The sequence below is a fragment of the Canis aureus genome, chromosome 16, assembly GCF_053574225.1.
Source record: "Canis aureus isolate CA01 chromosome 16, VMU_Caureus_v.1.0, whole genome shotgun sequence".
Lineage (NCBI taxonomy): Eukaryota > Metazoa > Chordata > Mammalia > Carnivora > Canidae > Canis > Canis aureus.
In genome coordinates, this window is record NC_135626.1 from 61,794,798 (window position 1) to 61,810,447 (window position 15,650).

Sequence of the window (15,650 nt, forward strand, 5' to 3'; positions counted from 1 at the left end):
GCTTTAGGGCACAAACTGATCACCACCCAGTCAGGAAAGTAATCCCCCCCAGGGTGCGGAGGGACAGGATCGAGATGCTTATTTGAACCCTCACATGGTTTTGAGACTCCTTCTTGGGTCCCGTGTGAAGGCAGGTGGTTGAAGTAGCAAGACGCTGACCTGTCTGGGTGTCCTTTCCACTCGGGGTTCTTCCCTGACTTTGGACTTCGCATGATTCTCATTCATATAGAACCTTTCTCACCACCGCCTCCTCAAAGCATCTCTTGTGTCATTCGAAAAGAGCTCTTCAGACCTTAGACCGAAAATCACCCCTTTGACGGGGTAGCCGTGGTGCCACGAGCAGATTTTGTAATGTGGTACTTCTTTTTTTTTTTAAGATTTATTTATTTATTTATTTATTTATCCATTCAGAGAGAGCGAAAGAGAGGCAGAGACACAGGCAGAGAGAGAAGCAGGCTCCATGCAAGGAGCCCAACGTGGGACTCGATCCTGGGTCTCCAGGATCACACCCCAGGCTGCAGGCGGCGCTAAACCACTGCACCACCGGGGCTGCCCGGTACTTCTTTTTTTGTCTGCAGTTTCTCTCTCCAGGGGAAAAGGCAATAATTTCCTAAAATCCATATGAATGTGAAGAACAGCAGTACGTTACTGGGTGTTACTGTTGTTTTTTATAGTGCAAAATAAAAAGATTAAAATAAAAAAAATAAAAGGTCACGATTAGTTTAGGCCCACGTGGACAACGCAGGATGATCCCGTCCCAAGATCTTTAGCCACATCTGCAAAGTTCCTCTTGGCCATCCAACATGACACGGTCCCAGGCTCCAGAGAGTAGGACCTGGGCATCTTCGGGGGTCTGCTCCACCCACCACATTAACAGCCGTCACGTGCTCTGACTGTATGACCTCCGTCGGGTTCGTGCTTCTTCCTCCCAGACTGTGGTTTGCCTTATTTTCACGATGCCAGTTGAACAATAAAAGGATTTAACTTTGAGGAGTCTGATTTATAATTATTTATGTCCGATTAAAGAAATCTTTGCGACATTCGCGGTCCCTAAGACTTTTCTCCTGGCTCTCTTCTGGAAGTTCTTGGGCCTCACATCTCAAGCTACTTTTTGTACATGGTTAAGAAAGAACGATCGAAGGTGTGTTTTGTGCACGTGGCTATCCAACCGTTCTGGCCTCTTTTGTTAACAGCAGCATCCTTCCCCACCGCACTGCCGCAGCACGTGTTGAAAACTCCTCACCATAAACCTGTGGTCTTTCTAGACGTCGGACCGTGTTCCAGGGCTGTGCGGAGTCCGCCTTTATGCTGATGCCGCACGGGCCGCCGTAACTTCGTGGTGTCCCTGCTGTTAGGCAGAATCTGCCACTGCTGGCCTTCCCCAGGTTGTTTGGCTCTGCTGGGTCCTTCCTATTCCCACAGACATTTCAGAAGCAGCTAGTCAATTTTTGCCCAATTCTCTGGGGATTTTGATCGAGGCTGTGCAGACTGCAGGATGTGGGGAGAAGCGACACCTGAACCACCCCATTCCTCCAATCAGGACGGCACCTCTCGCTCACGGTCACTTCCCACGGCGATGTCCTGTGGTTTTCAGTGCACAGAGCTTACGCACCTCCCGTCTGATGGGTCCCCAGGACATGGTCTATTTGGAGCTGCTGTTTAACCCTTTATCCTTCTCTCCACAGGTGTTCGCTGCTAGCACGCAGGAGTACAAGTGAGTTTTGAATATTGACCTTGTATAGGGCTACGTTTCCTCAACTCAGTGACTGGTGCTAGTGGCTGTGTTGCGGACTCCTTAGGATTCTCCACACGAAGGATCGGGTCATCTGTGCATAAGGACTTCTTCCTCTCCACCTGGATGACTTTTGTCCTCTTTGCTGCCTTGCTGGACCCGCCAGAGCCACCGTCCGAGGACCCTGTGCCTTTATCCTAACAGGGTTCCTGAGGGCAACTCCAATTGTGCATTCGTCTATTTCTCCTTGCAGTTCTATCGGTTTTTGCGTTGCGTCCACACTGAGGACTGTCACGTTGTTTCTGATGAACTACCTTCCCGTTTATGCCCCTGGTGACATTCTTGACAGCAAAAGCTTTGTCGGAAGTGGACACGCCCGCTCCAGGCTCACTGTGGTTCCTGTGCTCCTGTGACAAGTGTCCCCCATCTTTTCACTGTTCACTCACTTGCGCCTTCATGTTTCTTGTAAGCAGTGTACTGCTGTGTCTTGTTTTAGAACCCAATCTAACAATCTTTTAACTTGGGACTTCAGACAAGTTACTTTCCCCTTGTTCATCCCCAGTTTTAAGTATAATTTTACTGGAGGAGGTGTCCGATTCCCCATTCAATCTTTGAGACGTACCGCTCATACACAACTCACCACTTTAAAACCTACCACTCCGTGATGTTTACTGAATTTAGACTCGCACAACCACTACCACTATCCAAGTCCTGAACGTTCCCATCTTCCCCCGAAGAAACCTTTCCCCGGAGCACGCACTCCCCGGCCGCCCTCCCCAGCCCCTGGTAAACCATCACCGGCTTACTCGCTGCCTAATTCACCTGTTTGGGGCATCTCACAGAAACAGAATCACACAGCACGTGGCCTGTGGCTGGCAGCCCTCCTGGAGCAGGTGGTTGCAGTCCCCCCGGAGCTGTGGCAGGTGTCAGCACCACGCTCCCCTGACCTGCTAGATAATATTCATCATGGGCACTTAACCACACTTCCCAGTGGATGGGTATTTGGATTATTTCCACTTTTTAGCTATTAATCACTAAAAATAGCTACTGAATATTTAAAAATTCAGTACTGAATGTTGAATGGCTTTGAACATCTGCCTGGCAGGGCGTGGCAGCCCCGTTGCTTCTCTCAGTGCTCAGCTGCCATGGGACTCAGCTACACCCATTAGGGCTGGGATGCCAGTGTCCCAGCTGCCCTCCCGACATCCCCCACCTACTCGCACCGATGCAAGTGCTGCAGCTCCCCTATAAGCCCCCAGTGCCCAGCACTCACCCCCCTTCCGGTCCTGTAGTACGCGGTGGGGAATGCACGTGTGCACCTACAGTCCAGACTACTGCTTAAGGGAAAATGACTTCCTCAATTTTAATTGCTCCTCCTGCTCGGAGCCAGGCTGCTTTCCAGAAAGTCTGTACCTATCAACACCACCACCACGTTTCCCACACCCTTGCAACACTTAAGGTTATTAAACCTTTGCTAGCCATAGAGCACACCTGGGCCACCTGAGGTTGGACGTTTTCGGGACTACCTGAGTTGCTATCTTTCTTAGACAACATTTGAGCTCAGCTTCTCAGGCGTCTTACCTTCCAGCTGGCTTCCTGCCATCTCCTCCCCGGTCACCGCTGACGCCCCGCGTGTACCCCTTTCTCCTCTACCGTAACATGGTGTGCTTAGTCCAGAAGTACAGCTGGCGGCAAGTCCTTCCTTCCAGGGATCGGCCCAGGGCCCCTGACCTTGTCCCTCTGCACCTGATGCACACATTGGTGGCCACCTGAGAGACAAGTACTTGCAGTCTCACTCCGCCTCCTGATTCCCTCCCTCCCGCCCCAAAGACATGGGACCCGGCACTGAGGACGGCTGCTGCCCATGGCCACGACCGCAGCATCGACAGTCTCTGCCGCCAGCACGGAAACGCCCTGCACACAATGCCCTGAGCCGGGCACGGTCTCTCCGGGATGGAGCTCAGAGCAGAAGTCCCCTTCACAAACAGAATCATCTGATGACCTGTCGTAGGTGAAGCTGTCCACAACCCGAGCGTCTGCAGTGCTATCATTCTGATCGACGGGAGGACATCTGCAGAGGTGTCTACCATTCCATTTACCACTCGAGAGACCAGAGAACAGGGCAAAAGGCCTGACCTGTTGCCCAAGATCACACTGCAGGTGCTAGAAAAGACTGTGGCACCGTAAGAAACGTCCATCAAAGGGCCCCCGGCTGGCTCAGTTGGTGGAGCGGGTGATTCTTGACCTTAGGGTGGCGAGTTCAGGCCCCACACTGGGTGTGGAGATTACTCAAAGGAATATTTTTTTTAAAAAAAAAAACCACGTACGTTAGCTTATGGGAAAAGTTTTAAACATTTAATGAAAAAACTCACAGCACTGCATTATTTACATGTGGGTAAGAAAAGAACACCAACGGCTCGTCCCGGGGTCCATTGGAGAGCCCCACAATCCCCGTCACCCAGACACTGTCCCTAAGCATGTCCCAGCCGGGGCACCGGGCAGGCAGATGGTCACCAGCGCCTTGTCAGCACAGCAGCTCCTCAGATCAGATCCGCCACTGAGGGAAAGGAAGGCATATGTTAAGGAATAGAACAGACACGATGAAGTGCCTTCATCCAGAGGCTCACCAGAACCCCCCCCCTCCGCCGAACAAACAGAACAGAGTGATGGGGGCACGCACCGTTCATGGGCATCTCATCGATCTGGGTGGAGTAGTACTGCTCGATGTCCCTCAGGATGCGGATGTCGTCATTCTTCACGAAGTTGATGGCCACCCCCTTGCGGCCGTAGCGGCCCGACCGCCCGATTCTTTAAGAGAACGAACCACTTCAGTAAATGCAGCAGGGAAGGTGCCACCGAGCCCGCCGACAAGCAGACCCACAAGGAACCCCCGTACCTGTGTATGTACAACTCTCTGTTGTTGGGCAGGTCGTAGTTAATGATGAGGGACACCTGTGGGACGTCCAGCCCCCGGGCCCAGACGTCTGTGGAGATGAGCACCCGGCTGTAAAAGAGAAGGTACTTGAGGCCATCACCCTAGTCAGAAAGTTTTAGCCTGGCTATGAGGTGAACGCATCAGGTCGCCCCTCACACAGGCCGTCTGCAGGTGTGAGGCATCCGGGACGACACCAGACCCGCGTGGAAAGGCACGTCCGGTACTTAGCTCCCACGCGACCCCATCCTATGAGACGATTCAAGTATCTCGTACTGTACTGGATTTGATTTGTTGAAAATCAGTCCCACATCAATAACCAGGCAAGACATTTTACTTCTGCCTAGCAAGGAGTCAATCACGGTGGCGTCACTGACTTCGATGTGGGGTTCAGGCTGTTCAAACGTGAAACGCAGCTCGCACCACTCTGCCCTACAGCCAGGACAGGACCTGACAAGCCACAGGCCTGCACCATCCAACATGGAGCCACCAGCCCGCCTGCCCACGAGCACCTGCTGTGTGCCTGATCTGGAAATAGGAGGCTTTATTTTAGTTTTTATTTTACAGATTTTGTTTGACAAAGAGAGAGAGTAAGAGAGAAAGCACGCAAGAGCACACACGAGCACAAGCAGGGGGAGCAGCAGAGGGAGAGGGAGAGGCGAGCTCCCCGCTGAGCAGGGAGCCCCATGTGGGGCTCAATCCCAGGATCCCGAGATCATGACCTAAGCCGAAGGCACACACTTAACTGAGCCACCCAGGCACCCCTGGAATGGGATGCTCTTGTTGTGTAAGAAACACACAGGACGGGCAGCCCGGGTGGCTCAGTGGTTTAGCGCCGCCTTCAGCCCAGGGCCTGATCCTGGAGACCCGCGACTGAGTCCCACATCGGGCTCCCTGCATGGAGCCTGCTCCTCCCTCTGCCTGTGTCTCTGCCTCTCTCTCTCTCTGTGTGTCTCTCATGAATAAATAAGTAATTTAAAAATTAAAAAAAAAAAATTAAAAAAAAAGATACACACAGGATTTTGAACACTTTGCACAAAAAGAAAGCAAAAAAAATCCCCAGACCTTAATTAGTATTTTTAACGCTAATTATACGTTGAAAATATTGAAATGACATGCCATGTCGGGTTAAAGAAAATATATTAAAAAATCAACTTCATCTGCTCCTTATCTGTTTTAACGAGCCTACCAGAGAATCTCAGGTTACACACATGGCTTGACTTACAGGTCTATCAAACACGGCTGGTCTAGAAGCACTCAGTATTGAGAGACAGCAAACCAGAAGAGTTCAAAACAAAACAGGAAGGGGTCACTGCCACATCACCACCTACACACGCAGCCCCAGGGGGAGAGGGAGACGACCCCAGCCAGGCTGGGAGGGTGGGCTGGGCTTGGGGTCAGACACCTGCCAAGCAGGAAAAAAGACAAAAGCCACACGGATACTCATCAGGGTAGAAGCTGGGGAGAGACAGCAAAAGAGACCATTCAGTGGGCAGCAGGGGGACCGCAGGGACCTCCCAACGGAAACAACAGCAAACCTAGAAATCTCTCAGCAAATACCTCCCTCGAGATGTCGGAAGGAGGCATTTCAAGGTGAAACAAACACTTCCAGACATCTTGTCACTGGCAGCCCCAAATTAAATACAGGAAGACTTCTTCAGGAAGAAGGAAACCCACCCCCAATGGAGGTCAGAGCCAAAGGAAAAAAGAATCAAATGGTAAATATGTAACTGAGTAAATAATTTTGTCACACAGCAAAGATCTCTTGTGGAGTTTCCACAGAAGGGCAGGTCAGCAAAGTCAGAGCTCCCAGCCTGGCAGGCAGGACAACGGCCCCAGTGCCCATCACGACAGGTGCTGATGATGGACACATGCGCTTTGTTCTCTAAGAAGGCTACTCAACTAACGACGGTACAGACGTTTTCCAAAATAAGAACTGGGAAAAAGGAATACCAAGAAGAAATCCCAAATAAACAAAAAAAGTGGGATGCCTGGGTGGCTCAGTGGTTGAGCACCTACCTGCCTCTGGCTCAAGTCCTGGGATCGAGTCCCGCATCAGGCTCCCTGCATGGAGCCTGCTTCTCCCTCTGCCTAATGTCTCTGCCTCTCTCTCTCTCTGTGACTATCATTCATAAATAAATTAAATAAATTAAATAAATAAATAAATAAATAAATAAATAAATAAATAAATAAATAAATAAATAAAATTATACGTACCAGTGTCAACATTAACAAAACCAGACCAGTGGCTCTGATACAAAGGCTGTGGTCACCACTAGACTACAAGAAAACCCAAACAGAAACACACTATGTGCTCTGTGCACCAAGTCAACCACAGCTTCGGGCCACAAACAGAAGGCCAAGGTCGTGAGGGTGCCCCAAGGGGACCACCTGATGTGGCCGCTGTGGGTGCATCACAGCAGGACGGAGTAAGCACCCCCACGGAGACACAGACGCTTCCGTGACAAGAACAGCTCCTCCGTAAACAGGAGTTCTGAATCCACAGACCCGACCTTAGGACACATCCAGCAAGAGCACACTGAGCCTCCAAGTGCTGCACCCATGGTGCCCCCAATTCCGAGGAGACGGTTAAGAGAAACACAGGCAAGGATGCAGACCATCTGCACCTCCGGGGCAGGCACAGGACGCGGTGTGTGGCCTCCGTAAGGCACTCGGCCCGCAGACACACACTCGCAGCATATGAAAGATAAGCATGTGCTGGGCCACCGAGCATATCCAAATACAAGTCATCAATGCACGTCCTCTGACCACAGTGGGATTGAGTTAAAGATCATGGCAAGTTGAGCGAACAATCTCCTCATTCAGGCAACAAAGAAACACCCTTTAGGTAAGGCGACCATCCTAGCCAGGAGAGGCTGCCACCACTTAACCCAGCTTAGGGCACCAGCAGCAGTTCCCACCTCAGCTGGGAAGGCAGGGCCTGGGGCCATGGGGGGACCCGGCAAGGCATGCGGACAGAGGGCCCGAGCAACACCACCAGCGGGACTGGGTGCAGACAGAGGAGCTGGCCCACCTGGCACCAGACCGGAACTCCTTCATGATGGACTCGCGCTCTTTCTGCGGCATGTCCCCGTGCATGGACGACACCGTGAAATTGGCTTCTCTCATCTTCTCTGTCAGCCAGTCGACCTGCACATCAAATCAGCAGATGCCACCGTCAGCTCAGAAACCAAACCAGACTGTTCTGGACTTTATCGTGATCACCTGCAGAACCAGTGTGAACACTGAGAGCAAGTGCTCTTAAAATTCAGACGAATCTTTATTAGACGTGCAGAAAACTTAACTTTCCTAGCACACATCGGGGCAAAACTCCTATTTGTTCCATATAAATTTCTCAAAAGAAAAAAAAAAAAAAACTCTCACTGTTCTCATTTTAAATTTAAATTTGAATCTCTTGGAAGGCAGCCCAACTCCCCCTCTGGTTTCGAAGGAGCTGCCAGGGTTCTCCACTCCGCCTGCAGATGATCATCACTTGGGCGCCCACAAAAACCGAAGCCTGGGTCCCACCTAAAACCATGGACTCCCTCCTCCTCACTTAGGGCAGCCATGGTGGCTCAGCGGTTTAACGCCGCCTTCAGCCTAGGGTGTGATCCTGGAGATCCAGTATCGAGTCCCACGTCAGGCTCCCTGCACGGAGCCTGCTTCTCCCTCTGCCTGTGTCTCTGCCTCTCCCTCTCTGTTTCTCATGAATAAATAAATAAAATCTTTAAAAAAATAAATAAATAAAACCACGGACTCCCAAGCCTCAGTCATGAGACCAGCATCAACACTTGTTCGGTTTCACTGGATACGTCCGACTGTTCACTTCTGAGCCTTTACAGAGCAGGGCTGACTTGCGTTCTGAGAACCAACCTTCGGTTTTGCCCAAAAGGACACTGAACAGCCAAGACAGCTACTGCTTTACCTTCCTTTTGGTGTTACAGAAGATGACGGCCTGAGTGATGGTCAGCGTGTCGTAGAGGTCACACAGTGTGTCAAATTTCCACTCTTCCCTCTCCACCGCCACAAAAAACTGCTTGATGCCTTCTAGAGTCAATTCATCACTGGAAGATACAGACAAGTGCTGTGAACTCATCCGCTCACCGAGACCTGAGGGCGCACACAAGCCGAGCACTGCTCCTAGCCTGGCCCACGGCGGCCCCCGCCGCTCCCGGCCGTCAGCACTCCCGCCATACGGGCCACATGCTGACCCGTCTGAGCCTTTAACAGCCACTAGGTAGCCCCTGTTTTATGTATTTTACCCCCACAACACAGACGGACAAACACCATCAGGTGGTGTATAAATTTCGAATTACTGGGCCAAGGGGCAATACACATATGTAAGCTGGTTTCTCAAACCAGAAAACAAAGAATTTTCATGTTTTAAGCTTAAATACAAGCTACGTGGCTGTTTTTGTACCACCCAGAAGCAGGGTGTTCTTACCGCTTCACCAAGATGCGGATGGGGTCCGTCATGAACTTGTTGGTCATCTCCAGGATTTCGTGAGGCAGCGTGGCACTGATGAGCACCACCTGCGTGGCCGGGGGCAAGTACCTGTACACATCGTAAATCTGCTCCTTGAAACCTGGACACAGAAGGAGGCACAGGGAGTCTGAAGGTTGCACTTGGACAGAGAAGTGACGACTGTGAGGTGTGAGGTTTCCCCAGGAATCTTCCACAGAACCAGGAAATCCACGTGCCCCACTTCTCTGCCGCTCCTCACCCCTCCCAGGTGGGCTCTGGGGATCACAGCCCCACCCGGAGGCCTGGGTGCCAACGCTTAAGAGCAAAAGAACCCCAGCCCTGGGTCATCCCACGACCTCGGCTGCCTCTTGGCAGTCAGGACCCCAGTCCCAGCTCCTGCCACCCTGTGAGGAGCTGTCCGCTGAGGAAAGATCAGCCACATTTAAGAGAATCCAGGGATCTGGATTTTTATAAAACAATCTTCCAGTTAAAAAAATCTTCTATATGTATATACGGAATCATTACAGTTGTGTACTAGAAACTAATGCATCACGTGTCAATTATACCTCCATCATTGGGACCTGGCCCACAGGTCACTCACCCCACCCCCATCTCTGCCTGACTGGGCAGGACAGGGCCAGGAAGTATGTGTGAGAAAGCCCAGACAGGGGGTCCCCAGCCTCCAAGAGAGCCCATTCACAGACTGAGGTTGTAACCAAACATCAGAGCCCAAGATCTGCATTTCTAACAAATTCCCAGATAACGTGAACCCTGGTGGTCTGGAGACCTCACTCTGAGAACTGCTGCCCATGGGACAGGTGCACAGGAGCCACCAGCAAGCCATGGCTTCCTCAGACACTAAGGAAGCCACCTGAGTGCCCCAGTCACTATGCCTCTCTCTCAGCTGAGGAGCAAAGTCTTCAGGTGAGAAGCCCTGGGCTGGAGGGGCGGGGGGGCAGCCCTCAGGACAGCATCAGCCTCCAGGGACCTGGACATCAGAACCATTGAGGGTCCCACCCGTGCAGCAGATGAGCGCTGAGAGGCAAGCACTCCCTCCACCTGGATGACCCCGATGTCTATGAGACGCCCCATACCCCCCAGTATGATGTGGAGACCGAAGGGGAGGGCGTGTGCAGAAAGGACAAGCGGGGAGACACGAGGGAGCACTGCCTGTCGCTGCACATAACAATGCCCCGGGCTCAAGGTACATCTTCACGATGTATTTCCTCACCGCTGGACTAACGCCACAGCTGCCACACAGAGAGGCATCACAGATCTGTCCTCAGACACTCAGGTAGAAACAACATGAAAAGCCTAGAAAGTACACGTCCCAGTCTAGAAATTTATCCTATTAACTGGTAAAAGAGTAAAATCAGCCTAGACAACTAACAGGACAACTAGTTAAATAAATGACAGTCTCTAGACAATGGGACGCCCCGTTGCCATAAATCTAGCTTCCCTGACACACCGTTGTGTCCCCCACAACCCACAGTAGGCATTTCTACACGCCTCATCTCAGCCGCACACCTCCCCATCTATGCTGAGCTCCAGACATGTGGGAGCAATGCTGCGCCAGTCTGGGCGGAGATGCTGTGGTTCTGGCCGTGACTGCTCTCAGCTCCCCAAGAGCCAAGTACAAGCTTCACGTTCACAGCTGCCCGGAGAGCACGAGGGCATCTGCTAGCACCGAGAACACTGGCGTTAGCTCCATGTTTCAGCTACACGATGTGAACATGTTAACATTAAAGTCAAGAGAAAATCTCTGCTTTCGTGACTCCTACCTTTATTTAACATTTCATCAGCCTCATCCAACACCAACATCTTGATGGCCCGTGTCCTCAAACTCCTGCGCCGAATCATATCTGTGGAATCAGTTTGATATCCTTAGACCTCGGACCACGAGGAAACAGCCAGCCATTCCCCCTGGTTTTCAGAGCATTTCTGAGGCCTCTTGCCTACTTCTTACATCACTTGCACGCAAGCTCTACCACACAGCACAGCAAATGGAAACGGTCCTGGGTCCTTCAAGCACTTCTTGTAACGCCCCAAGCACTTACCAAAGACACGTCCAGGTGTGCCAGCAACAACGTGCTGCCCGTAGTCCAGCTTCCTGATGTCCTCTCCCACATTGGTGCCCCCGATGCAGGCATGGCACTGCACATTCATGTAGTCCCCCAGAGCGAGCAGACCCTGAATTAAAACAAGGGTCACGTCTGGGGCCTCACCTCAGGACCAAAGTCAGAGACCTCCAAGTTTCCCCAAAGTGAAGGTAATCTCTACTCCGACGTACCAAGTACTACTTACTCCATTGTTTACACCATAAAACTACAAAAAGACCCAACCTCCTGCTTCCATGCCAAAATAAAGTTCACTTTACTGGTTTCTTATGAAAGAAATACACTTTAATTACAAAAAGCCCTGGAAATACGTAAAACTCATAATTTTAGCCACTCACAAACAATTCTAACAACATCTTAATATAAAGTACAAAAATAACTACTAAAATGATTTCTTTGTTGAAAAAAACTACAATTCTGAGACTGCAAAAAGATACTGGAATCATACCAGCTACACTAAAAATGACTCAGTAAAAATGACTCAGTATAAACCAGCAACATAAATCATAACAATGATTTATGCCAAAAATCAGGAAGTAAAATTTGAGGGAAAAAAACAGGATTAGATTAAATCAACCAGCCAACCTTTTACACCTGAATCAGAAAGCAGCACTTGGGAATACAGCACTAACTCTCAGTGGCTCACCTTCTGGATCTGCACAGCTAATTCTCTCGTTGGAGCCAAGATCAAAGCCTGGGTTTCACGAACCTGGTAAAATAATTTGTCAGAAAACAGAGAATCCTCAGTATTCTCAAGGCAGACTGCACGAAGTCAGATGCAGATCTATCTTGAATGTTACATCGCATTAACCATACATCTCATTTCTAATAGAGACAAAGGAACCTGAATGTAAGTTCATGTGTGAACCCAGTCATCATGGGGTTCACTGGGCAGAATTCTTGCTTGCCCACTAAAAGAATGCCCACTAAAAATGTCTCTCTCCATTTAGCTGACAAGGAACTTAGGACAGAGTATTAGTTAGCTCTCCTATTAGTGTGTAATTAAGAATATCATGAAAAATTTGAGTCAGTACAACTAAGTACACATTTTTAAAAACCGTCCTTTTCAGACACTGCAGTTACAAAAGAAACAAAAGTATTTCCGAGGATTAAAGATAAGTTCATTTGAAGACTGGCAAATTACCTGAATATCCAAACACTGGAGGACAGAAATGCTGAAGGTGGCAGTTTTGCCTGTGCCAGATTGTGATCTGTTCAAGAAAACACAGGTAGAGGTGAAAAAGGATGGGCTATGTGTTCCCACTCACCTCACCCCACCACAGCAGTGCTCCAAAGGACAGCTGCAGGACAGCTGCAGGACAGCGGCTTCCTCCTCCACTGCCCAGGGTGGGGTCACGAGCAATAAGGTAAGATCAGGAGGATGCAACTTCTGCACTAGGGGAGTCGGAGCCGCAGGATCTATAACCCTGACGGGTGTTACAGACTCCAAAAAAAGAGGCTCCCTTTTATAGAAATGTAATTCTCTTCTGCAATTTTGGACTATAACCGTCCTCCAAAAATATTTTTTCTTGTAAAGAAGTCTTTAAAATTAACACAAATCAGGAATAAAGCCATTAAGAGAGTATGCTAAACCATTCTGCATGCCAGCTGCTAGGTAAGTGAAGCTGGCTAAGAATATGACAGCTTTCTAAAGGACACAAAAACAAAAAACAAGACACCGTGGCTCAAGCTGAGGAAAGGGCTACTGACACATATGTGGAAAGGGAGAACAGGGGTCCCCTCAAAGCGCTGTACTCAGCTGACAAGCACCTAACCCCATTCTCTACCGGTGACGTACTGAGCAATGACGTCTCTCCCTTTAATTATCTGCTTGATGGCTCGCTGCTGGATGGCTGATGGTTTCTCAAAACCTGTAAAAAGAAAGCGAAAGTTCTAACATGAGGACACTGGCAGCTCCTTGGGACACAGATGGTATCTTTTTTTAAGCCCCCACGTCCACCCCTCTTAGCGCAAAGTCCAACACACCAAAGCTCAAGAAACAGCTGCTGAATGAATTGGGTTGAACTGTATTTTTACACTAACACAGATCTTATGTGCACAGACAAAATCTCTATAAAAGGAACATTGCAGAACGCAGAGACCCCAGTTAGATTACAAAACAAAAAACAAAAAACAAAAAAACACCCAAATGTTAATGGTGGTGCTCCTGAGAATGGATGGGAAAGGCTCATCTTTTACTTCAATTCCTCCTGCACTGCGTACGTTACGATAGCCTGCGCTGCTCTTTTAACATTTCCATTACTTTTTATGCTACAAGAAAGAAAAATGAATCCAGTGGCACCGTGGCCGCCCCCTCTTTCCTCTCTGCATCAGCTCTACACGCTGTCTGTGCTGTCTGCCACAGCAATGACTCTACGGCTCGGGCCGTTCCGCGGAGTGCCCGCTGCGCTCCTTCCACTTGTGATGCAGCTTCACCAGCTACGACATCACTCTAGAACGAGGCTACTTGGAGAGGGTAAAAAAAAACATTTCCCAAGTAAACAAAAGCTCACGTGCATAAAATATATCTTAGTTACTCTTCGGTAGCCTTTTAAAACTCAGCCCGGACTTCCCGTCTAAAGTTAAAACTGTAACACGGATGATTTAAAAAACCCTCACAGCGACCATCCAAGCAAGCACACAGGCGGGGAAACTAAAAACAGTGTTTTGGGCAGGGCTGCCGGGGAGGCCGAGAGGTGGGTAGGACCATCAGCCTCACCTCCGCTTTGTCACCTCCCATCCCCTCTCTGCTTTACACCTGGTAACTAACACCAGGGACTGTTGGGTAAAGGGAGTTCCAGGCCCAGGCGTCAGCACAGAGGCTGATCGCCCCGGTCTGGACCCCCAACACGGTCTCTCCCCAGGCTCCCGGCACCTGCAGCCGGGTGGCTCACAGGCCCCTGAGACTCCCCTGCCTCCGAGGGCTCCCCACATGAGCAATCGCCAGCAGCACCCACCGGCTGCTCACAACGCCCGGGGAATCCTCAACCCCTCCCCGGCTCAACGTCATCACCTCCCCTGCCTCACCTCTCATGCCCCTTCTAGCGCACGGACTCACAGAGGGTGCAGACCCCAGCGTTGCCACTCCCCTTGCTTCAAACCCCATGGCTTCCCTCTGCACTTAGGAACAAAATGCGAGCTGTTCTTCAGCTCACAGAGCGCTGGGCGAGATCCGGCCCTGCCTGCCGCTCCCGAGTAGCCCCTGGGCTCCCACCACGGAGCGCTTCCTCCTGGCCCTGGAGAGCACCCCGCTCCGTGCTGCGGGCTACTGGCACCGGCTGCTCCGTCGTGCCAGGGGCTCCTCGGGGCAGACCCGGGCTCACAGGTCAACCCCCCGGGAGCCCCCACCCGCCCCCTCGCAGCCATCACCAGCGCCCGAAGCATCCCGGCTCCCCGAAGTACCCGGAGCTCCCTCGGGGCCCAGGCAGCGCGGGCCCGGCCCCTGCCCGTCATCCGCGGCGGCAGCGCCCCCCAAGCGCCCGGGGACGACCCGCCGAACCCCCGACACCCACGCAGGCCGAGCGCAGGGTGCCCGGCGGGGGTCGCCCTCCACCCCGGGCCGCGCCCTCGCCCTCCCCGCCCGCGCCCCGCGGCCCCCGACCGTAGGCGTAGATGCCGCGCAGCAGGTCCTCCCGCAGGCCCATGGTGTCGAACGTGGGCGTCACGTCCACCTCCTCGCTGGTCTCGAACTCCACTTTGGTCATGTCTTCCTCTTTGAGCAGCCGCTTCCGCGCCGAGCCCGAGGTCGCCATCGTGGCCGCGGCCGCCATGATCCCGCGTCGGCTGAGAGCGGAGCGCGCGCCGCGGAGGAAAGCGGAAGCAGGGCCCCGCGCCGCCGGCGCCAGGAACTGACGTCACCGCGCGCGTGCGCACGAGCGTGCGCCGGGACCCTGAGCCGCTCTCCGCGTGAGAGGGGCGGGGGCTGCTACTGCTCTCGCGAGGTCTAAGCTGCCGCGGGATCTCGCTAGGGGCGGGGCTCCGCCCAGGCCCTATAAATACGGCCGAAGCGGCGGGGATCACGTATTGCGCGGGTTGTCTGCAAAGGGGCTGGTGGATCTGCCGGCGGGGCGGTGGCCCAGGGGAGCTCCGCGGAGCCCCGCGGAGCCCACAGCCCCTCCGCACCCTCCTCCCGCCGAGGCCTGAGGCCCGAGGCCCGAGGCCCGAGGCCCGGGCAGAGGGCGCCCGCTCGCCGCGACAGGTGCAGCGCAAACTTGCAAAGCGTCGCTGCTGCGCTGCACCTGCAGCTCCCGGGCTCCTGCGCCCTGCAGGGGAGCCCGCGCTGCTGACCTCGGGGCGCGGGAGCCAGTCTCGCGTCTGAGCCCAGACGTCCCCGAGAGCCCCTCCTGGACCAGCGTCACCCCCTGACCTGGCTCCGACCTGCGCCGCTGCAGGCGGGGAGTCGCG

At 52.3% G+C, this 15,650-nt stretch overlaps 1 protein-coding gene across 1 annotated transcript; it reads right to left on the minus strand.

Moving 5' to 3' along the window:
* Positions 1 to 4,065: 4,065 nt before the first annotated feature.
* On the minus strand, positions 4,066 to 15,068 carry EIF4A3 (eukaryotic translation initiation factor 4A3). The gene is made up of 12 exons (XM_077854520.1): positions 14,848 to 15,068; positions 13,045 to 13,117; positions 12,391 to 12,457; positions 11,893 to 11,955; positions 11,187 to 11,319; positions 10,911 to 10,991; positions 9,109 to 9,250; positions 8,590 to 8,728; positions 7,699 to 7,814; positions 4,629 to 4,736; positions 4,413 to 4,540; positions 4,066 to 4,289 (listed from the first exon to the last, which is right to left on the minus strand). Exons 1-12 carry the CDS (start codon positions 15,014 to 15,016, stop codon positions 4,273 to 4,275), a joined length of 1,236 nt encoding a protein of 411 aa, XP_077710646.1. The 5' UTR covers positions 15,017 to 15,068; the 3' UTR covers positions 4,066 to 4,272.
* Between the last annotated feature and the right edge of the window lie 582 nt (positions 15,069 to 15,650).